Raw genomic sequence first — 22,090 nt, forward strand, 5'->3', positions numbered from 1 at the left:
GCCATTATTTTCAAAGATTGTTTCCTAGGGATTTAGCTATTTTACCTAAGTTTTCAAATTTACTGGCTTAAAGTTGCCTCAATACCTTCTTTAATTTCTTTAATATTTGCAACATCTGTGGTTATATGCTCTTTTTTCATCTTTATTTCTGTTTTTACCTATTCTAGAATTTTTCAATTGCTTTTGCCAGGAGTTTAATTTTCTTGGTCTATTCAGAGTCCTGATGTTTTTCACTTTATCAATGCACTATATTACATTTGCTTTTTATCACATTACTTTCTGCTTTTATCCTTAATTTTCCTCTTTTCTACTTTCTTTGAATTTAATTTGCTCTTCTTTATCCAACTGCCTAAGTTGGAGTTAGAACATTAATTTTAGGCCTTCTATTTTTTGATACAAGTCATTGAAGCTATGAATATCTTTCTATGCACTACTTTGGCTGCATATCACAAGTTTTCATGTACAGAATTTTCATAATTTTTTAGTTAAAACTAATTTTTATTTTCATATGGTAGACTTCTGTACAGAAAATTTCAATATGAGTCCAAATCAATTTAAGGAAAGATCAATTATATATATTTAAGGAGATATCCTATTTTATGGCCATTATTTTCAAAGTGATTTTTACTTGCAAGAAAAGGGATATTAAGTAGAAAATTTTGCATGTTTTTCTCTTTCTGTATTTCTTTCTTCCGCCAGAAGTTGGGAACTTCGGTTCTCTTGGAGACGCAAAAATGAAGCTTCCATTTTTTCTCTTTGACATCAAAAGAGGAGTGATAATGCTGAGGGTAAAGTCAGCCTGTCTCTCTCCCTCTGCCTGCCAGACCTGCATCCAAGTGAACAGCTATGTCTCTGGGCCTCTAGTGTCCCATCTCTTGTTAGAAGGATAAGTGAGTTTTAGCGGCACAGGAATGGGAAATCTCACTTTCTCTTGGGATCCTGTTACATTCTCTAACCCAACTTTACCAGTAATAAATTAGATGACATGTTTTAATTGCCACATTAACCCTGTGTTTATTTCTCAGGTGCTTCAGAAAACTGAGTGATTAGGCTTCTAGAGAACTCTCAACAAATAAATCAAGAAAATCAAGACATGTTTAATGTCAGCTTCTTCGCCTGGGAATAAAGGATGTGGTATCAGTGGTTAGGGCATCGCAGGTCTCATACAGACTGGGGCTTCTTTCTAAAGCCAAATTGTGGGAGAGAGAAATAGAAGCAAGGTGCTCTTTTTGACTATGGAATGTTTTTCTGGGAAAGTAGAAGCAGAAAAGAAAATGTACTTTAACAAACAAAATGCCCTGTATGTTTCTGATTAATAGGCACATAGTGTACAGGGCAGAATGACAAATTAGAACAGAGAAATAACACATCAAGCGTTCAAACTCCAAAAGGGCAAATAAACATCCTGAGTGCCCGGCGGTTTTCTTTGTGTGCATAAACCCTGCACATTCTGGTTTCTAGGTTACCAGCCTTCCTAAATTATTGGTACTGCCACGGTAAGTGGAGGTGATACTTCTGTGAACAACCTGGCCCTGGTGAGTCTGCCGTGCTCCGTGGGGCAGCACAACCTGGACACTCTACTCAGGCACTGGGGCTAATTCCAGCCCTGCCCTGCCACCTGACCTTGGGAAGCTAGCGGATCTATGAAAGTAGTAAAGAAGCTGTTACTGAGAGTACACTGAGACCTACACACACCGTAGGCAGAGTATTTACTTCGCGTTCAGGTATCAACTGGCTCTACCGTGGGCAGCAACAACCGCGGTGCCTGTCAACTCTTGGGGGGAAAGAGAGGATGCTGCTGCTTACAAAATACCCTCCTGGCAGACGTTCTGTCCTTGGGTCCATCCATCATTCAGTCAGAATGTATTAAACAATATTCTGATTCAAGCCCTGCAGTGTTAGATACCGGGGGAAACACACAAAAACTAGCTGATCTGACTGGTGAATTTAGGAGATGGAGATGAGCATGTGCAGTGGCCCCTTCCACCTTCCTCTTCCCGGAGATCCACCTACTCGGAGAAAGCCCACCCTTGCTCCTGCAGGCTACCTGCTTAATGGGGCGGGGGCGGGCCCCCAGGGGAGGGCTGTCTGGGTAGTGTCACTAGCCTCCAAAGCTGTATTGCATTCACCAACCTAGCAGTGATCAGATATGACAGCCGACCCTTTGAGCTCCATTGCCTGAAGCCCTAACAGGGAAAAGTAACATTCTTCATTAGTAAATGTTTATACACAACCTCACAAAGTTATTATGAATATTAAAAATAATATATGTGAAGTGCCTGGCCTACAGTAGGTAAGAAAAAATGGTAATTGTTATTGTGTGCTCAGAGATTTTTTTAATCAGCAAGTAAATCTGGATGGCTCCTTCATTTCTAGAAATGTTGGGTCAGAACCTTCCATAATTGATCATAGTCAAATTTCATGAAAACAACACCAACAAGCAATTCAAATTAAGCTTTTTACAAACTGGTGAGCAGCTTAAAATAAACAAATCATCAGGAAGGGAATTCTGTTACTCTGATTTTTTGGTGCTAGGTAGCGCAAGTCAATGTGATTTGACCTTCACAAACAAGTTCACAGATGCAAAAATGTTGACCACATTCCTTTCTGGGTGAGAAGGAAGCAGAGCAATCCTTGCTTGGAGTATCTTCAAAATAACCCTAATTACTCCTTAAAACCAGGCAGTCACATATATGGGAGGAAGGAGGCATAAGAAGGAAGGAGACACAGGATTCCTAAAGCAATCAGAGATCAGTAAAGCTCTTTTCTGGATAATGTTCAACCTGAGTATAAAATCAATTTGAAATCCAATTTTGGCGAAGCTGAATAAATATATATATATATATCTGCACAGACAGTACCTGAGGGAGCATCTGTTACCAGATACGGTGTGGTAGCAATTAAGTTTCAGCAGGTGGCCGGCAAACATGTTCTAAGAGCTCAGACCCCGCGGCACCCTGGTGGCATCCTTCAGTGCCTCCCTACCTCTTTCATTATTTTGATGGCCTCCACCCGGTGCTGGGGTGGGGGGTACAGCAGCACGCGGTGGTAGAGGGACTGCAGCACCGGCTTCATGGAGTCCACCGACCCCACCAGCCGGACCAGCTCGGCCGCAATGTAGTAGATGGTCCGAGCCACCGGCCCGCTCAAGGCAGGCGCGGTGGAGGAGCAGCCTGAGCCCCGGCCGTGGTCGGAGACCCCTGGAGATGCAGAGTCCGGCTCGACGCTGGTACCCGCGCTGCTGCTGCTGCTGTGAGCGGAGGTGATGGTTTTGTCGTGAATTGGATTCCCCAAGATCACGATGAGCGCAGGGCAGAGGTTTTTCCTGAGAAGACACGAAGGGAAAGTAAGTCTGGCCACAAGCCAAAGGGTAAAATGTGAATACTATCGTGAGGGTCAACCCCAGGTGCTGCAAAAATGATGAGTGAGAGCTGGGTTCTTTCCTGCTCCTTGTTTTGGCTGCCTTCTGCCCCCATGCTCCATGCCTCTGTATCACTCCTAGGGATACAACACAATACTTCTCATAATTCAGGGTGAGGTTAACTAAATAAAATACTAAGAGAAGTATCAGAAACCACCTTATGTGATGAAAATAGATTCAAAATCCCAAATGGCTTAGTTGTAAAGTCTCATTTTACTACAAATAACAAAATTATTCGTATTCCTCATTTGAGGTTGATTTAAATTTCTGGCACACAGCATTTGACTTTCTCCCTGTCGATGAGCCCAGGAACCCAGAGCAGCTAGCTGGCTGCCCGAGGGCCCTGTCACTTGTGTGCATCTCTGACTGCGATTAAGAGACCAGTAATCCAGTTGAGATGGAGAGAGTACCACGGTAGGGCTGAGAATAAGGCTCAATTTTGGCAAAGGTGAATTTCCCCCCAACCCTCTCCCGTGCAACTCTCTGGTGCCTTTATATAATTTAGAACCCAGGATCTCATGATCCTATGATGTAAACAAATTCAAGACGGCCTTGGGAGGAATATTTTGTTACAGTAATTATCCGTCTTGCTCCGTAATTCGGTCTGGGGCATGTAAGCAAGGCAATTTCCTTACTTAACCTCTAAAACATTTACACACAGATGAGACAACCAGTGGGTCACAGATGCGGTGGGAAGGGACCCACAGACCCAGCTAGAAGGAGCGAGCCCTCCAGGCTGGCGTGGATGGGCGGTGGGGTGGGGGGCAGGATGAGGGCTCACCAGATGAGGTCGGTGAAGCCTCTGTGCAGCTGCATGGAGGAGGAGGCGCTGCTGAGCACGGACAGGATGCACTCTAGGAACAGGAGCTGCAGCTGCTGGCCGTCGCTGCAGAGGAACAGACCCGACATACAAACGCACACAAAGTAAAACGAAAGAGGTGACATGTGGGAAACACTTGGGAGAATGCTGGGCATTACAGAAGGGCTCATTTTTGGGTCGGTGGGGGGAGGTGGGTGGTGTTATGGGTTGACTTGTGCCCCCCACCTCAAATTCACACGCAGCAGTCCTAACCCCTGGTGCCTCAGACATGACCTTATTTGGAGGTGGGGTCTTTACACAGGTAAACAAGTTAAAGGGATGTCATTAGAGTGGGTGCTAATCCAACATGACTGATGTCCTTATAAAGTAGGGAAATTCGGACACAAAGATACACATGGAGGGAAGACAAAGTGAAGAGACCCAGGGAGAAGACGGCTGTCTACAAGCCAAGGAGAGAGGCCTGGAGCCGATCCTGCCCTCACAGTCCTGAGAAGAAACCAACTCTGCTGAAATCATGATCTCAGACTTTCAGCCTCCAGAACCACAAGATAATACATTTGTTGTTATAGTCACTCAGTTTGTGGTACTGTGTGGTACTTTGTTACGCTGGCCCCAGCAAATTAATACAGTTAGGGTGATTTTTCTGAGATAGACTTTACTTTTTAGAACAGTTTAAGATTTACAGAAAATTCAAGCATGGTATGGAAAGTGACCATATTTTACCCACTCCTGCGCATGGTTTATCCTGTTATTAACATCTTACCATTAATGAACAAATTTCCAGCTACCATAAGGAACAAATATTGACATATTGACTAAAGTCCACAATTTATTCTAGAAAAATTTATTTTTAATATGTTTAATTATCTAAATCTTTCAAGAGACTACATACCATGACAGCTTTTAATTTCTTTTGAGGAGAGGAGGGAGGTAATTAGGTTTATTTATTTATTTTTAGAGGAGGTTCTAGGGATTAAACCCAGGACCTTGTGCATGCTAAGCATGTGCTTTACCACTTGAGCTATATCTTCCTCCCTCATGATAACTTTTAGAAGGTTAATGCTTTACTAACTTGCATTTAGCTTCTCTTTACTTTTTGGAAAGCAACCTTTTTTTTTCAACGGACAAATTGTTTTCTCATAATTATTATTATGGGGTTCCTCAACAGAACCAGATTTAAAAAAATCAGACAGTTTATGGGATGTACACTCTCCTACCTAGATTAAGTTTTCTGCCTAGTCACCAGAAAGTATTAAAATCCAGGTATGTGGTCTTTCTGACCAATCACTTGACTCATTATTAAGAAAAATAATTAAATGGCCTTATTAAAAAGTCTCTTTATCTGTCAAACTGTCAAACATCACAGAACTAAAATTAACTATGGATAGTAAAGAGTCTTAATTTTTGGAATCACTGGAAATAAACCCAGAGAAAAGGTACAAGCAGTCAAGGTTCCTATGAATACGTTTCAGCAAAGTGAGCTGCAGCAATACGGCAACACCAAGGCATCAGGCTGGATGATGGAGAGAATGCACTGCCAGGGAAACTGGCCCGGGAGTCTCCTTGGAGACCAAACGTGGCAGCTTTTTCTGTGGGCTGCAGCAGTCTGGAAAAATGGGTGCTCAAGGCCTGGCATGAGTCATGTCATTAGAGGAACTGTTTGAGATGTAAGCACCTTCCACGTAGGCCCCTCAGGAGATCCACATGTGTGTGAACAGTGTGTACAATTCATATTTGTCTGACTACAGACAGACACATCGATGGAATGCACATGGCTGAAGGGAGCCTAGAAACCAGTCAGATCTTTCAAAACACACCAGGGAAAATCTGCACACTTATGAGGGCTGTGCATCTCTTTGCCTGGCCTTTCTTCAGAACATTTCATGGCAGATTGAGTATCTACTGGTCTCACTCTCTGCTCAGCTCTGATTTCCTCCCAGGCCCATGATCCATGGAGAACAACTCTTGTGAGTGGACCAGTGGACCATGAAGGTGAGGCAGTGCCTTACTGTGAGGCAGTCCGTCCAGGATCTCTAGAGTTCTTAGAATTTTGTTCTGTTTTGAACCATTTTTACTTTGCCTTCCTTAGAAAGATTCAAATTTAGTTAGAAAAAGGAGAGCAGGAGTGAACTGCATAGGGAGTGGAATGGAATCAGAACACAGAATGTGAACTCTCAGCCTTGCCTCATTGACTCCAGGATGCTTAAGTATAGATTCATCTGACATTCTATCCTGGGGAGAGGAAGTGGGGAGAGGGTGGCGGGAGACCAACAGGCAGAGAATGAATAATTACCTTTCTAAGCCAATTATCCTTCCAAAAATTCTTGGATTTAAACAGCATCATGGTACTCAACTTGCCTAATTAGAGCTCTATTAATACCGCATCTCCAATGCATGCGAGTTATTCTGCGTACCTGAATGCATTTTCTGAATTCTCCTGAGAGACTGAACGTATACTGAGTACATGCTCCTACAGAGCTAAAGCTCTAAGAGGTATGTGGGCACTGATGTTGGAAATGGTTGCTGAGAAGAAGTAAAGATCGCAGTGTGATTTCAGAGGAAGAACTTATTTAGAAAGTAGGAGAGGTGTTACCTTTTAGCCAATAGAAACAAAGGGAGTTAAGGTAGTAAAATCAAAAGAAACTATGCAGATGTGAAAACTTAAGGAGAATTAACAGAACCACCAGAGTGAGAGCAGCCAAGGGAACGGCATTATCTGACCCTGTGCACTTAAAGGTCTCCCAGTGAGGCTGCACTAAGAGTGCTGCACCCCAGCTCCTGCAGTGATGGAACCCCCATCTTAGGGCAATGGAATCATGATGGGAAAGACCATAACCAAACAAAATGAACAGTCTCTAGAGGCAGAATTATGACAGGGAAATTGCATTGGAAAACCAAGTAAGACTATGAGAAGCCTATAAAACTCATTACGCTCTGTAACAATATACCTAAAGCCATCTTTGATCCAGAGCTCAATGAGAAACCCTAGAAAACCATATGCATGTCACATGAATTATTTTTTTTCCATTTGAAACCTGTCCTTGAGTCATACGGTTCAGAAATGTTTTCATTTTTCTCAGTGACTGATAGAAATATATAACCTTTAGCTCCTAATAAACATGTGTGTTCATTTGCAATGTACGTTTGTGCAATGTGTTTCCCTAACAATCTACAGTAAAATTTCTGATGTAAGGAACTCAGCGTTCCTTAATGCATCATAAACTAGACTTAGCGCTGATAATTCCAAAAGCAAGCCAACCATTTTAAAGCTAATATTTATCAAATATTTATTATGTGCTATGCAGTGAAAAAAAAAATTCCACTCACACCAGTACTTCCTAGAAGATATCAGCATGAGTGTCTACAATAATAATTACACAACAGGCATAACTTTGGACTATTTAAGGTAAACCAGGTCATATGGTTGCCCTCCAGATAGGGGTCCCTGTAGCTGCCATTAGAACCATCCAGGTTTAAATAACCATGAACTTGAACCCCAGATGCCAGGCAGGCCCTTACTGGACATTTTTTTTTTATTCTTTCTGAACCAATGAACAATGGTATCATTTATAGACCAACAAACTCATTCTAACTTCCCCCGATGGCTATTTTTAAATTATTAATGGCATAACTTGCCATGAGCTATTACTAGCATCTTTCTAGTACTTAAAATTTTTAGATTTTTCCCTTAGCAAACTACTCAGGAAAAAAAAAAAGTTTAGCTTATTTATTTTCCCTTGCTGCACAGTAATGAATATAGCCTTTACATTCTTCAAAGTTTTGGTGGTCTTTGTTTTACTACCTGACAATGCTAAGACCTGAGCAGGGCGGGCCAAGAATTATCCTTGACATGTGGCAACAGCCTAGTTGCTACCAGCCAGCTGTGTGTTCCCCTGGGGACATAAACAATTGCACAGAATGTTAACATCGGTGATGGAACAAGATGAAAGCCAATCTACTTGACACATGGATAGAGATTAAGAAAAAAAAATCTGTATAATTACAAATATGAACAAATATCATCTTTGCCAGTAAGTGACTCCTGTTTTTTTCTCCAGGGACAATCTATCTGTCTCATTGGGTAGAGAAAAACCAAGATGCTCAATGCTAGAATTACCTCCTCCTTCCTGATAGTACCCAATCCTTGAGCAGAACCCCCAATTACTTTAACTCACTCCCAAATTACCTAACTCAGGTTCAAGTCCTACAATAATTCCTCCTGACACCCACCCTTTTACTGGCTGCCCCATGATTCCCCATGGTGTACAGGATCCCTTGTTGCAGCAGCTTAAACCTAACCCCGTTAACCTCAGGTGTTCCTGGTGACCTTGGGGTGATGGGCATTGAGTCTTTTTGGTTAATTTTCTAATTCAATCCTTACAAAAACCTTAATATATTTTATATTACTACTAAATGTATTACTATTATTTATAATGATTATAATACAAATTAATAATATATTAATACTATAATCATTAAGCATATTAATATTAAAATTATATCACTATTAAACATAATTTATAATATTATGATATACCTAAATACTATGATTATTGTAACATATTTTTAACATAAAATAATGTAACATGATAATAATAATTAATCATAAGATACATAGGCTTAGGATGGTTGAGATCTTTGCCTAAAGTCAAGAGCTAATAAGGGGCAGAAGATTTTAACCCATGTAATCCAACAAAGACAATGCAGTTGAGCCAGTAGTGATTCAACTCTGGTAGTACAGAAAGAAAAAAACAAGCTGATGAGAAACACATTCTAGCTCTGCCATCATAGCTGGCTCTGCCAAGACGGAGAGGAACTGGGCAGGGGTGGGGAGGAGTTTGCACTAGAAGAGATCTAAACTCTGGGCATGGATGGGCCCAGTGAATATGTACCCTATCCCTGCCTGGGCACTGATGAGAGTAAAGGAGGGTGATTATAATCATAAGCAAAAGGCATCAACAAATTTCTGCCAAGTTTCCAGCAAAGTGAGATAGCTCACTCACGTCTGCAACTGAACTGCTTCTTCCAGCTCACTACTGTCTAGAAAATTCTACAAGCAAAATTCTTTCAGAGTCATCAAATGTCCCAGTTAGCAGTAAAGAAGAGTTTAATGTGTCTTTCCTAACTCAAAGGGCACTTTAATTTATTTACATATATTTTTTAATCAAAGTATCATCAGTTACAGTGTGTCAATTTCTGGTGTACAGCACAATGTCCCAGTCATGCATATACATACATACATTTGTTTTCATATTCAAAGGGCACTTTAGAACCATACCGTGTTGCAGAACTGTGCAGTTAACTACATATGTAGCTGGTAGAGGCTTTTCATCTCATCTTGGAAAGTCTTGCCTTTTTATGATCAGGCTTTACTAGAGATGCCTAAGTTGTCTTACCATGACACTGCATGGACAGTTGGATCAGTGGACATCACACATGAACCAATACCACTGATTAAACTGGCATGCAAATAAATGACAAGTATAAAAAGTCAGAGTAACATGTTCTTTTTAAAGATAGGTGTGTGAGTTCATAGGCTCAGGAGATGTTAGAAGAAACAGAGGAAGACCACCCAGTCCAACCCTGCCACTTGACAGAGGAGGAAGGTGCCACAGCTCAATGAGAAGACTCATTTAGAGTCACACACCTGGGACAGGCCGGGTTGGGACTAGCCCTCACATCATCCTGAGCCAGCGTTCTTCCGCTCACCTCCAGGTTTGAGAGATTAACTCTTCTCTGCAAGGTATTATTTTCCCATTTTCTCATCAAAATCTTATATGCTTCAGTAATCCTACTTGGGAATGAGGCTTGCCCAATGTGACTGAAGATGTTTCTCAGGAATGACAGGTGAATACCAATGGGGGAACCACGGTCCTGATACTCTGCAACTTTAAGTGATGCTGCAGACAAAAGTTACTTGAGAAACAGGCCATTGGTGAGTAAGAGCAGTGATGTTGAAGGCACTTACTTGATGGCGGCTTGGAGCTTCTCGCACAGAACAGTGAGCACGGAGACAAGGTCGTCACAGAGGGACTCCACTGTTGACCCTGCAACAGGGGAGGTGACAGGCATTAGACATTGGCAGGGGGCACTGCGGGCTCCCTCAACAGTCCTTTCCATCTTCTGCTTTTGATACTCTCAGGACTGAAAAGATGATTTTCAGGTGCTGAGCCTTCCGTAGGCCAGCACAGGGATCACAGAGAAGAATTAAAAACACTCAAAAGAGAGTCCAGAAAGGAGAGGAAAGACTGTTTATCATAAATAAAAATCATCCACACTTAATGAGAAAAGATTTGGTCAATTTAAGAAACAACACAATTGGTAACAGTCTTCTCAGTATTTAGGCCAGCAGACCATACATGCATCCTTTATTCTGACCACTTGAATTTCTGGGACTTCTGAGCAGACGTGAGCTGTACCCCAGGGAGAGAGGATGCGGCATCATGGAGGGAAGATGGGCTTTTCAAACTAGGAAACTAGGGAAAGGGGGCAAAATAAGTTAGTCACCAACTTCACCTATTTTCGCTGTTTGTCTGGCATCGTCAGGGCATGTGGTCTTTGTTGTATGTGCAGCAACAGCTGGTGTCAGAAAAAATAATTTTCCCTCTAACATGTTCGTGTCCAGAAGCTAGCAACAAAACTTCCACAGACACACTAAAGTGCACTGGGAAAAGGCTGACATTTGGAATCTGGTCAGGGACCGGCCCACAACTCGTGACTGTGTGAGCCTGGATCAGCTTCAGTTTTCCCTTTCACAAGATGGGATAAATAATAACCAAGTCCCAGAACTGATGGGCCAGGTGAAGGAACAAGTGGAAGCATTTGCTTTTTTTTTTTTTTTTTAAATAAAAACCTGCAGTGATCTTTATGAATGTGGCCAAGTAGTTGATGAATGCATCTATGAATGAATGACCATAAGGTCAAAGATGGAGAAAAAAATGGCAAGAGTGTAAGAAGGAAAATAAAAGGAAAACTGGAGGAGGACAAGGGAACAAGAAATGGCTGGCGCTCAGAATTTAAGATCTTTAAATGCAGGAAAAAAATTGAGAAATGATCAAGTACGATGATAAAAGAGAGTTTAAAATAAATAAAACCTGTATGTAGCCCTGAAACTCAATTTTAGGTAAATTTCAAATAAGTCCATCAATTTTGTGCTGCTGTATTTGTTAAAGACGCAACGTAAACTGAGAGGACTTTGACTTTTTTTTTAGTTTATAAAATCACCCTACATTAAAGTGAGGATATTCTGGGAACTGCAATAGCCAAAAGAGGAAAAGGCAGGTGGGAAATCTTGGAACACACCACTGAGAGCTTCACAAGGTGAAAAGATGCTGCGGGCACTTATGGCCCAAGAACACAGCAGGATGTGACCAAAACAACACGCTCAAGCCATGCTTTAGAAGATGACTTAAAGCATCGCTCTTTCTCATTTCTTTTATTTACGCTTTTTCTCCTAATTGTGGCTGTTTAGCTACCTCTTTCTCTCCTTGCATTCCCTTTCTTTTTCATCTTTCTCTACCCAACCCCTTCTCCCCATTATTAACTGGCAAAAATATCAAAGAAAAGCAAAAATTTTCAGCAGCTTTAAAATTACTAAATAAAATCTGAAATAAAACTCATATTTTCAATATTTTATTTAGGTAATTTGAATTTTTCATCCTCTTTCAGAAAACAAGACCACCAAACATTTTTAAGAAATCAAAGTGCTTGTGAATTATGCATGGACCTCTATTTTTTCCTTTCCTTGGGTCAGAATGAGAGATTCCTTACTTTGATTTCACCTGCTACTTTAACAGGGCTGTCTGTCCTACAAGATTCCCCATGAGAAGACTCATTTTTCATATTAAAAAACTCAGTATTTTGCAAACATATTTCAGGTGCAATAGCACTTTATGCCAAGCAGGCTTCTGCGATTCTCTATTTCAGTGCTCATTTTAACAATCAATAAATTAACTTGACTTCATGAAGAGTGAAGAAGCTACAAAAACCAGCCTCCAGCAGAAAGGGATGTGAAGAGTTAATCCCCTCCCCGCCCCCGCCTCCGCCACGGTTGGAACAGGAGTAGGCATGGCTGGCATAGAGTGTAGGAACAGAAGGAAACAACGGCTGATTGAAGCTAAGCAGAGCCTCCAAGGAGAACGGTGAACCACCCTGAGAGCTTTTACTCAGCTTTATATCCCCACACCAAGCACACAGTAGATGTTCTTACAACCGCTTTTTAAACGGAACTCGCAAAAATCAAATCCAATACCTTGATTCCTGAATTCCTGTGGGACATCCGGGTTTTCAATTATCTAGTAAGAGAGACACACACAAGACAATTAGGAAATGTGGGCAAGAAAAATCGTGACTCGAACATTGGAAAGTTCTAGGAAACAAAACGTCATCTGAGTGCTCCGGGCTCTGCTAACTTCCCTGAGCACGCCCCCGGGCTCCTGATAGTGGTCCTTTACTCATGGTACTTATGAAAAGGCTATGCTGTCTGGACCCGAGCCTATCAGCTCCAAAAGTAATGTATTCAAGGGTCCACAACCCCATGGAAGTTTAAGCCCCACAGCGCCCTGTATCATTTTTTAAAAAGCTACTAAAAATAACCATTCTTAAGTGGCAAAACTTGTGTCTCCCTCTACTAGACATCATAAATGCTTCAAATATTAGCATCCTGAGAATCACGTTTTTCTGGGACATAAAAACATCTCTAGGGAACCTCATGAGTAATAGAAAGGAAATTAACAGGAAACACTGATTTTTCCATCTAATTTGGAATCCTGCCTCCGATTGGGGTGAGTCCATATGGTCAGTGATGAGCAGGAACAGAAGGCTGATTTGGTGCATAGTACGCAGGACAGAGGCAGACACCCCCTCCAGTTTTATCCAGACCTCTACAGCTATACCTGTTACCATCCTTACGGAAGAGCAAGATGAAATCAACAGCTGAGTCATTTTACTTGAAACCTAAAATTCTCCTAAAGTTTTAAAAATATGATTAAACTAATATAATTGAAATCACTTTGGGACTACACAGCTTCCTTTAAATGCTTCATCTTAAAACATTAAGATACCATTACTGTTACAGTATTTCCCATCATATTGCCACTTAGCAAGGATGCATGCTAACAGAAGGATTCTCAAAATCTTAGGTTTATTTCCATTAAAAATACTTTTCTCTCTAATGCTTTCTATTTATAGATATAAATTTTTTTAAACTAATATTCCTACACCACCATATTCAAAATCCTAGTGTAAATGAAATAGTTTTCAACAGAGAGTAAGCTAATGCAATAAAAATATCTCAAGTTAAAACAATTTTTTAAAATAGAAATGTGGGCTTTGGACATAAACACAAAAGAAAATCAATAGGTATTTTTTTTTCAGGTTAGTGTTGTGTTTTTTTCAGCACTGGCTGCCCGGCCACATATTAATAACCTGGACTGGGAGTCAGTAAGGAGACCAGGGGTTTTGTTCTGGCTTTTTCACTGATAAGCTCATTAATTTTAGATTTTAATTTCACCTCTCTGGGCTTCATCTTCCCCACCTGTTTTTCTGAGGAATAAAAGAATTTGACCAGATAATCTCTAAGGTCCCACTCAACTCTATGATTTTCTAAAACCTAGAAAATAATTGAAGTTAAAAATTAGAAATAGTTGAAGTTAAACACGAGCTCTTCCTGTCAAATTAATTTCTGAGCTACTTTGAACTGCTACTGAGATTTCCCATTCTAAAAAAAAATAAAGTGTTCATTTCAGAATACTTCTTGCAGATTTCAAAAGAATTTTAATCTGAATTATTAGAGAGGCAGATTAAAAAAAAAAAAACAAACCTATTTTGAAGAGGAATCATCTCCTCATTAACATTCCCAGAAGATAACAGATACAAGAAGCTGATTACATTTACATTTTTCCCAGGAACGTTCATTTTAAACAATCTGCTCAAGTTGAGAGCAAAAAGCTCGAGTGGGCTTTAATGAAAAAGAGAAGACAAATTCAGCTTTTCCCTGATGGCACCAGCAGGTGAAGGAGACCTCCTGCCACTGCCTTTTATTGAACAAAGAAAAACATAAAACAAACCTCAAAGCACATAACTAACTGCTATTAATTTTTCTTAATTTCGAATTTACTTCTGATACTTGTTAATATATCACAATATTTCTATATAAATTCTTTCAGTCTGAAAAGCTTTAAAAGTGATTTTAAAAGAATAGTGAATTTTAAAATAATGATTAAAAAATGACAGAAACCACAAGGAAAAATAAACCCTCCAAGCTGTGGAGTGAAACATATAAAAATATATTTAAAGAGCTTAATTTATATAAATAAGTGTTCTTCCAAACCCAGCTAGCCCTTCCTAATGTTTCAGCAGGAAGCAGCTCTGATAGGGGGAGGGGAAAGCATGCAGGATGTGGGACACTCCGCATGCAGTCACACAGAGACGCTGGCAAGACCGGGATGAACGCGTGGGTACCGCGAGGCTCACCGTATTCTCCTGCCTTTGTCGTAACTGTAAAGTCAAGTCACTCAGCATTTGACTGAGAGTTGCCCGCACAGCAGTGTTTATACTACGTTGGTGACAGCTACATATGTATGTTTCAATGCACACCTGGTAAAGAAAAAGATAGCAACAAACACGCTCTGTAGATATCAGTTCATTACCAACATGCTTTGGAGTTAACTAGAGAGGATATTAAATTCCTCTTAAATAGAAAGTCAGCCTAATTTAGGACCAGTTACCAATGAATCCTGGTAAATATTCTAAATCCCTGGGCATTTGTTTTTAATAATACAGGAAAAGTAATACTTCCCTAAGGATTATCACTCTTAGAAGCTATTATTCTGAGAATCACAGAAGAATGCAAATGAGTGATTTTTAGATATGCCAAATCATTCTATCTTAAAACAAACGCAGGTGGCTGGAAATTAATTAGGAAAAGTTCTCTCCGTGGCAAACCAGAACAGAATTTATTAACTCCTGAGTTACGAAGTGTGGGGAAAGAGTTAATGAAACCTTTTATTCCTGCTCTATAAACAAGTTTGACCTTGAATTAAGTCTCTCTCTGGGTTCTTCTGGAAACTTGATAAAGGTGGACACATCAGCTGTGTTACTCAGCAGCATGGCTTAGGATAAAAATGTCCCCCAACCTGCATCTGAAATAGGAAAACTGTGAATGGACCATAAAAAACCTGGTGAGAAGTCACAGTTTTGGGTTTCCCTGGGTGACTTATCACCGATCACATCCTCTGAGGGGACCGTCAGCTCTGCTCATGGAATTGTTACAGAATGTTGATTCCTATATAGTTGAAACTTAGGACTCCTGAGCCAAGGTGACTCTGTATCCACTGAGGTGGCTCTCATCTTCCTGCTCCTAAGCCAACATTTGAGAGCCAGAGACTGGCCTCTGGGCTGCAGCAAGGACTCTTGTGAAAGAGAAGTGCCTGCTGTTGCCTTGCTTCTGCCCCCTGTTCTATATCCTGCTTAGTGAACATAATGCCAGTCGTGGCCAACTGGGGTCTCATGAGTTTAAATGTCTAGTTGAACATAAGAAGACACCCTGATGGCTGCAGCATGAAGAAATCACAATGTGGAAAAAAAAAAAAAAAAAAAAAAACCCAGCAACCCTCATTTGATGGTGATGATGTTAAATGGTGTGACTTTTCTGATTTTACTGCCTCTAATTCTTTCAGAAGCTATCAGGATGGCCATAATGATAAATGTGTGCTTTAAATTTGCCCACTTTTTCCTCTCCACAAGGTATGTTATCCTTTCTATTTTCTAAGCATATTTAGATGCAAAAAAAGAAAAAAAAATCTAATATACCTAAATTATTTTTCTAGGAATAACTTCAAGACTATCTACAATGAAAATATGGGGTTCTCACCTAAATGGTAAATTTAATTTGATGACTGATAACTGAGATGGGAGAGAAACTAAACCTTTGTTGCTGCTACTGCTTAAGCTAGACCTTCCTGCCAGGCTTCATTATAATAACCTTTTTGGTAATATTAACTAGATACAAGCAAATATCTTCTATCAGTTTAACGTATCTCCTCTTGAATGCTTAATATTCCAAATGAGCATTTAAAACTCGAAAGTGTATTTGGAAGTTGGCTTAGATTAATTTATTTTAAGTTAAAAAATAAGAGCAAGTTCCAAAATAATTATTTTCCAAACTACCATTTAGGGCATGTCAGTTTTAAATTCATTTTCTCTGATCTTGGATTAGAATGTACAATTTATACACACTTAGGAAAAAAGGCATTTTAATCCTGAAAGGCTTTTACTTTTGCATGTGATGAAATGGTTTAAAAACTGTGAAGGTACATCTAACTGAGTGCAGTGATTCACTTGGATGAGACCAAATTCTCCATGGTGTAATTAGGTACACTAGTACTATTTATACCTTAGGATCTAACAGTTTCCTTTAAATCTTATACTCTCCCAAGAAATCTTTATAACTGTTGATCTTTAAGATCTCTAAGCTCTGACGTTATAAATTTAAGGGGGAATTTTAAGCCTTAGAAGCATTAAAGATAAGAGAACAGCTATTTTGAGAGCTGAACTACACACTTAACATAAACATGATTTTCCTGAATACTGAGAACTATATATAGCCTCCCTTAAAAAATTCTATCAGTCACTTTAGACCCAAAAAAGCAAGCACACGTAAACTGGATTTAAAGCAACACAAACAGTGCTATAAACAGACGAACTTCACAAATACCAAATGAATTTTTTTGAGTTTTAATGTCACCACCATTTTTAATGTTTAGGTGCTATTCTACACATGCAACACTGAAAATTACTAATTGCAAGAGGCATTTTATTCAGGGAAAAGGTAGGCATGCTTAGTTTGCTTTTTTAAAAAAGGATTAATCTAAGGAGCTCATTTTACTAAAGTTGGGAGTATAAATACTGAATATGTCAAGAGAGTATCCTTTTAAACATAAAAATGATGAAGTTATCTTCTAATATTGCTCTCTTTAGGTATCCAGAAAGAAATGCTTTATTGGCTATCTGGACAGCTTCTAAAGAAAAGTTTCTTAAACTTGCTAAACTAATGATAAATTGGTGAATCAGTAAGGTTTGCGGAACTAGGGTTTCCATTTTAAACCAGACCACTGTAATTCAAGGCCAATGATTTTTAACTCTGTGAATGTTTTTCTTCCTCTACCTCAGGGCCGTGCTAAAATGAGCACACTGAATCAGAGAAGCTCAGAGAATACCATGTCCAAGGTCAGGCTGAGTTTCTGGGAAAGGGGCTCATCAATTTCTTCTATTCGTATCTCCAGTATCAGCTCTCCCCATGCCTTTTGCTTTCACGGTGCAGAACTGACACTTAAAAAGCCTCCATCCTGCCCCTCAGCCAGAGGCTCAAAGGGCAAGACAAATACCTTGTGAGAAGCCACAGGCCCCTGATCGCCAGGGAATGCATGAAGACACAGGACAGTGAGAAGTTTTGTAAGGGACATTTTGATCATTTCATGCATTTGTGGACATCTGGTTTTATGGCATGCTAAACACAACTGAGGGCAAAGACATACACGGTTAATGAAGCAAAACAAACCCCCAAAACAGAAGGAAAAAGAACAAGAAAACACAAGTCAGCAAGCCATACATAAGCAATACGAGACTTTTATCACCGAGTCAGTAGACGGATAACAACAGTACTAGGTTAAACCCCCGCTGGAATCACTAGTACTAAATATGAAGCAGCGTAGTGGAAGGCAGCAGACGTTCAATACACATTGGCCAAAGTGATCATCAATTTTAAAGAAGCTGCCACAGTAGAAGTTGGCGTAGCTTTGCAAAGTACCTATGACCTTCAGTTTGTTGAACTGCATTTATCTTTTCTTTCCTACATGAATGGGGTTAGTGGGACAGCTTTGTTAAAACAGTGCATGGTACTGATGAATGAGTTCTATAAAGAGAAAAGCTAGTATGTTTCTAATTGGAAAGTTTTTATGGAGATGAAAAATAATTTATGGTGATAAAAAGACAGAAAGGATCAGAGATTAAGTAAACTAAGAGAAAGCAGAAATGTCTCTTATATAGGGAAGACTATGAATGTTTGTTGATCCCATCAGAACCAAAGGGAATTGTGATTATAAGTCTAAACTCTATGTTGAATCATGATGACAGCCCAGTGGCTCAGCCGTTTCCAGGTGAACAGCAGTAACAGGTGGGTATGTGACAGGAGGCATCTCATTAGATGGGTCCTGCTGATGCAGACACACAGGCACGCACACACACACATACACACAGAGTGAACTGAAGTTGTTTCATTATTCCTAGAAATATCTGTGTAAGAAAATCTGATCACCATGGATGGGAAGGGAAACTTGCTGGTTTTCTTTTGGATCTCAACTTATAAGGACATTCTTAAAGCGAACAGACATCCATGGAATACTGACTGTGGCTTCCCTTTCCTCCTCCACGCTCCTCTTGGCTTTAGTTGGCATATAAAAATGACTTAAGACACCTCAACCCATCCATTCCTGCACCTTCTCAGGCAGAGCTTTCTGCTTAGTCTGCAGAGGGTTACTGAACTATGCCCTATGAACCAGCCTAAAATGAAGCAGAGAGGACCTCTGCATTGCTCAGTGTGTAACACCAAGTGAGTTCTTCAAGAGTCATGCGTATCAGAGGTTAATGTGAAGTGGTAAGTGTCTTGCCAAGGACTACTTTTCTCAAAGCCCATCTGGCAGTAAGTAGCCAAACAACAGACACCTCAGAGGAGTCACACCAAAGTCAGTCCAGGGACTGGCCCACAAGGAAGAAAAGAAAACATTTCTAGAAGGAAAAGTGGAGAATCTTCTTAGAACGGAATTTCCTCACTCCAATTTTCTGGAGACTATCTGCTCCTTAATTGTATAATGTTTTATTTGAGGTATGGCTCAGAATAATACTACCACATTAGAGTGAAAAAAAAAAAAAGTATCACTGAATATTTCAAAATAAGTCAGCACAATTTAAAAAATACTTTAATGACAACTAGAGCCATGAAATTAGAATCTTTGGCAGCCGGTCTTGAGCCTCAGTGTGTTTAAAGCTCCCGGGGTAACAAGTGGAACGACTGCTAACTCCATATCCTCTGATGGCAACACAATGTTCAGAAAAGATAAACTGAGTATCAGCGTGTAAAGATACCCAAGAAAGTGGCATATGCCTAATGGTCACTTGAATCTATGCTCACAGAAAAGGTGAAATGTATCAATACCTCCGCCTCACATCCAAAACCACCATACCGCCATTCTCCAACTAAATGCCTTGATAAAGGGCCAAGGTGGGTAAGAACACCAAGAATTTCAATCGGTTGCAATATTAATATGGCAAGATTTCACTAACATTTTCTAAGAAGCAATAAAGTGTAGTGGTTAATAGCACATATTTGAAATATAAAAAGCCTGGATTTGAATAACTAAAAATACATTCTTCCTATACTAAGGTAACGATCCTTGAAGCACTCAACATATTTGCTAATTTGGACATAATAGAGAAATACTAAGGGACCAGCTTCAAACTAATGAAGAGAATTATGTAGCCATAAGGAGTTTTAACAATAATTCATGAAATTCAACAGAAAACATGTTGGATATTTCTTAACTGTCCAATTTTAAATTTGGTTGGTATTTCATATTCCTCCTGCATCATGGAAGACCCTATTCTGAAAAACTGTCATTACTGCAATTTAATGAAGCAAGTTAAAGTTAGACCCACAAACGAAGGTTACCCTCTTATTTACATTTTAAGCGCTTAAGGATTCTTTTATAGTTCCAGCAGCATCTTGGGAAAACAGCCTCATTTTTCCTACTTAAGTACACATCCCACTTTCTGATCAACAGATAACAGGCTTCAGGGTAAGCACTATTCCTGATAACATTCAATGCAGACTAGAGTAAGAAAGAATAGAGTGTGTCTGGATTTCCCAACATTTCCATGGAAGTTTTAAGTGATTTATTTTCAGGTATTTTAATAAATTGTTTCCTAGCTATAGCAAAAGTGACAATAGGAGAAAAGAATTTTTTTTAAGTTAAAGACTTCTTTGTAAGAAAAATTCAGCTACAACCAAGAAAGCTTCTAGGAGCTGAGTGGTAGTTTGAGGCTGAAATATTTTGCTTTAAAAATAGAGATGCACGTCTAAGGACATGCGCAAAAGGGGACAAGCATGACTAAGCAATCCTGGGGCAAGAGCCGTCAATCAATCTAAGGGAGGGTATAAGAGAAAGGGGCAAAGACCACTGCTATCTGCCACTGGATCAGCCCACCTCTCATTCTTGGAGGTGTTCTTTCCCTTTGCTAAATAAAACCTTTAAAATCTTTTGCTACACACACAAAAATAAATAAATAAACAGGGATGCAGATTTTTCAAAGGCTCAATTAGCAGGTGAAAAGCACATGAGAACCTGCAAACGCTCTGGGTTTCACTAAGTCTAGAGAATACTGTTATTTTTGGCAGCAGTAGGAACTCTCTTTGGCAGCTGATTCTTTCTGTCGGCGAAAAACTACTTCTTTAGCAAATTCTATGGTGAAAAACCGAAAGACTCTAAGCTATCTTGCAAATCTGAGGAAATAGAAAATGAAGGAAATGCAAGAAAAATGCTTATTCCTATCATGTCTATCTGAAGTAAACAGTGATTTCAAGTGATTCTACTATTATCCTTTCTTAAATTACCTATACATTGTTCATGTAATAATCTAATACCTGTAACTCCTGACCCATATTATCTGCCGTTGCTGTGCTTTTTATACCAATAGGTCCACTCCATGCTCACCTATGACAGATTACATAAAGATGGACGGGGGGTGGCATCCCCACGACCCTTTTAAAGGTTGACGGTGGGTCTTATTGATGAAAACACACTCGTCAGAAGGACGAGTGGGATGGTTCTGTAGCAGATTAAATTGTCAAAAAATTTAAGAAATATTTATCCAGCAATGACAAATGTGGAGACGATTTGGCAGGAGAAGTTGATGAAAGACAAGAGAGATTAGAAGAATCACAATCTTGCTCTGAGAGGACACTGCTGCTGTGTGGGGGTCTGGACTCCGTGGGGGTGGCCGCAGGGCAGCCCTACCTGGGTTTTAGGTCTATAAACCCACTATCTTTGGCTCTCACTTTCATGAGATTAGGCCAATGGTCACTGTGGCGGTGCATCCCAAACTTTAATATGCACATGAATCACGTGGGGGAGCTTATTACAAGGTACTTTCTTATTCAGAGGTCTGGGTTGGGGCCTGAGGTCCTGCATTTCTAACAAGTTCCCAGGGGCTCCGTGCATGGGCCTAGGGGACCACACTTGAGGTTTTAGAGCCTAACAGCTCGTTTCAATATAGTTTTACAACAAAGCCTGTGGGAGAGAGCAGTAACTATCAGGGCAGTGATTCTCAACTTGACTTCTACAGTAGAGTCAACCAGGGGGCTTTTATAAAATGTGTATGCCCTGGTCCCTCTAAGATCAAAAAACTCAGAATTCCTAGGGCCACCTTAGGCATCTTATTTTTGCTGACACTTTCCAGGTGATTCAGATGTGCAGCATTTGGTGAGAACCACCAACATAAAAGTCAGGCCTCCAATGCTTTGCAATAGTAAGTACCCTGTACGTGAAAGAGATCGTTTCAAGAGAGTAAAGACAAGTCAAAGTTTAATCAAGTAACTACTGAAAATAGCCTCTGTAGGAACTTATACAACCTTTTGTAAGCTTGATCTGTTGTTTTCATCCTTAATCATTATTGGTAGTGAACTGGGGCATAGTATTCTCTCAATAAAAAGGTCTATTCTAAAGATAAAAGGCAAGATTAGTTTAACTTCAACGCTGTCTGCAGGGTGCTCAGGCCTGGGATTGGTCTGGATGAAG

General features: G+C 40.0%; 1 protein-coding gene across 3 annotated transcripts in view; it reads right to left on the reverse strand.

Moving 5' to 3' along the window:
- The window catches only part of ARFGEF3 (ARFGEF family member 3), a 154,141-nt gene that overhangs the window by 71,035 nt on the left and 61,016 nt on the right, over positions 1 to 22,090 (reverse strand). For 2 of the 3 annotated variants that reach the window (XM_074368272.1, XM_074368271.1), the window contains exons 6-10: positions 14,715 to 14,837; positions 12,493 to 12,535; positions 10,210 to 10,288; positions 4,203 to 4,307; positions 2,986 to 3,325 (exon numbers count right to left, since the gene is read on the reverse strand). In XM_074368272.1, coding sequence (XP_074224373.1) covers positions 2,986 to 3,325; positions 4,203 to 4,307; positions 10,210 to 10,288; positions 12,493 to 12,535; positions 14,715 to 14,837 — 690 coding nt within the window. The remainder of the gene's footprint in view (positions 1 to 2,985; positions 3,326 to 4,202; positions 4,308 to 10,209; positions 10,289 to 12,492; positions 12,536 to 14,714; positions 14,838 to 22,090) is intronic. The other variant, XM_074368274.1, reaches the window with a different exon arrangement.

Source organism: Camelus bactrianus, chromosome 8 (genome assembly GCF_048773025.1).
Source record: "Camelus bactrianus isolate YW-2024 breed Bactrian camel chromosome 8, ASM4877302v1, whole genome shotgun sequence".
Lineage (NCBI taxonomy): Eukaryota > Metazoa > Chordata > Mammalia > Artiodactyla > Camelidae > Camelus > Camelus bactrianus.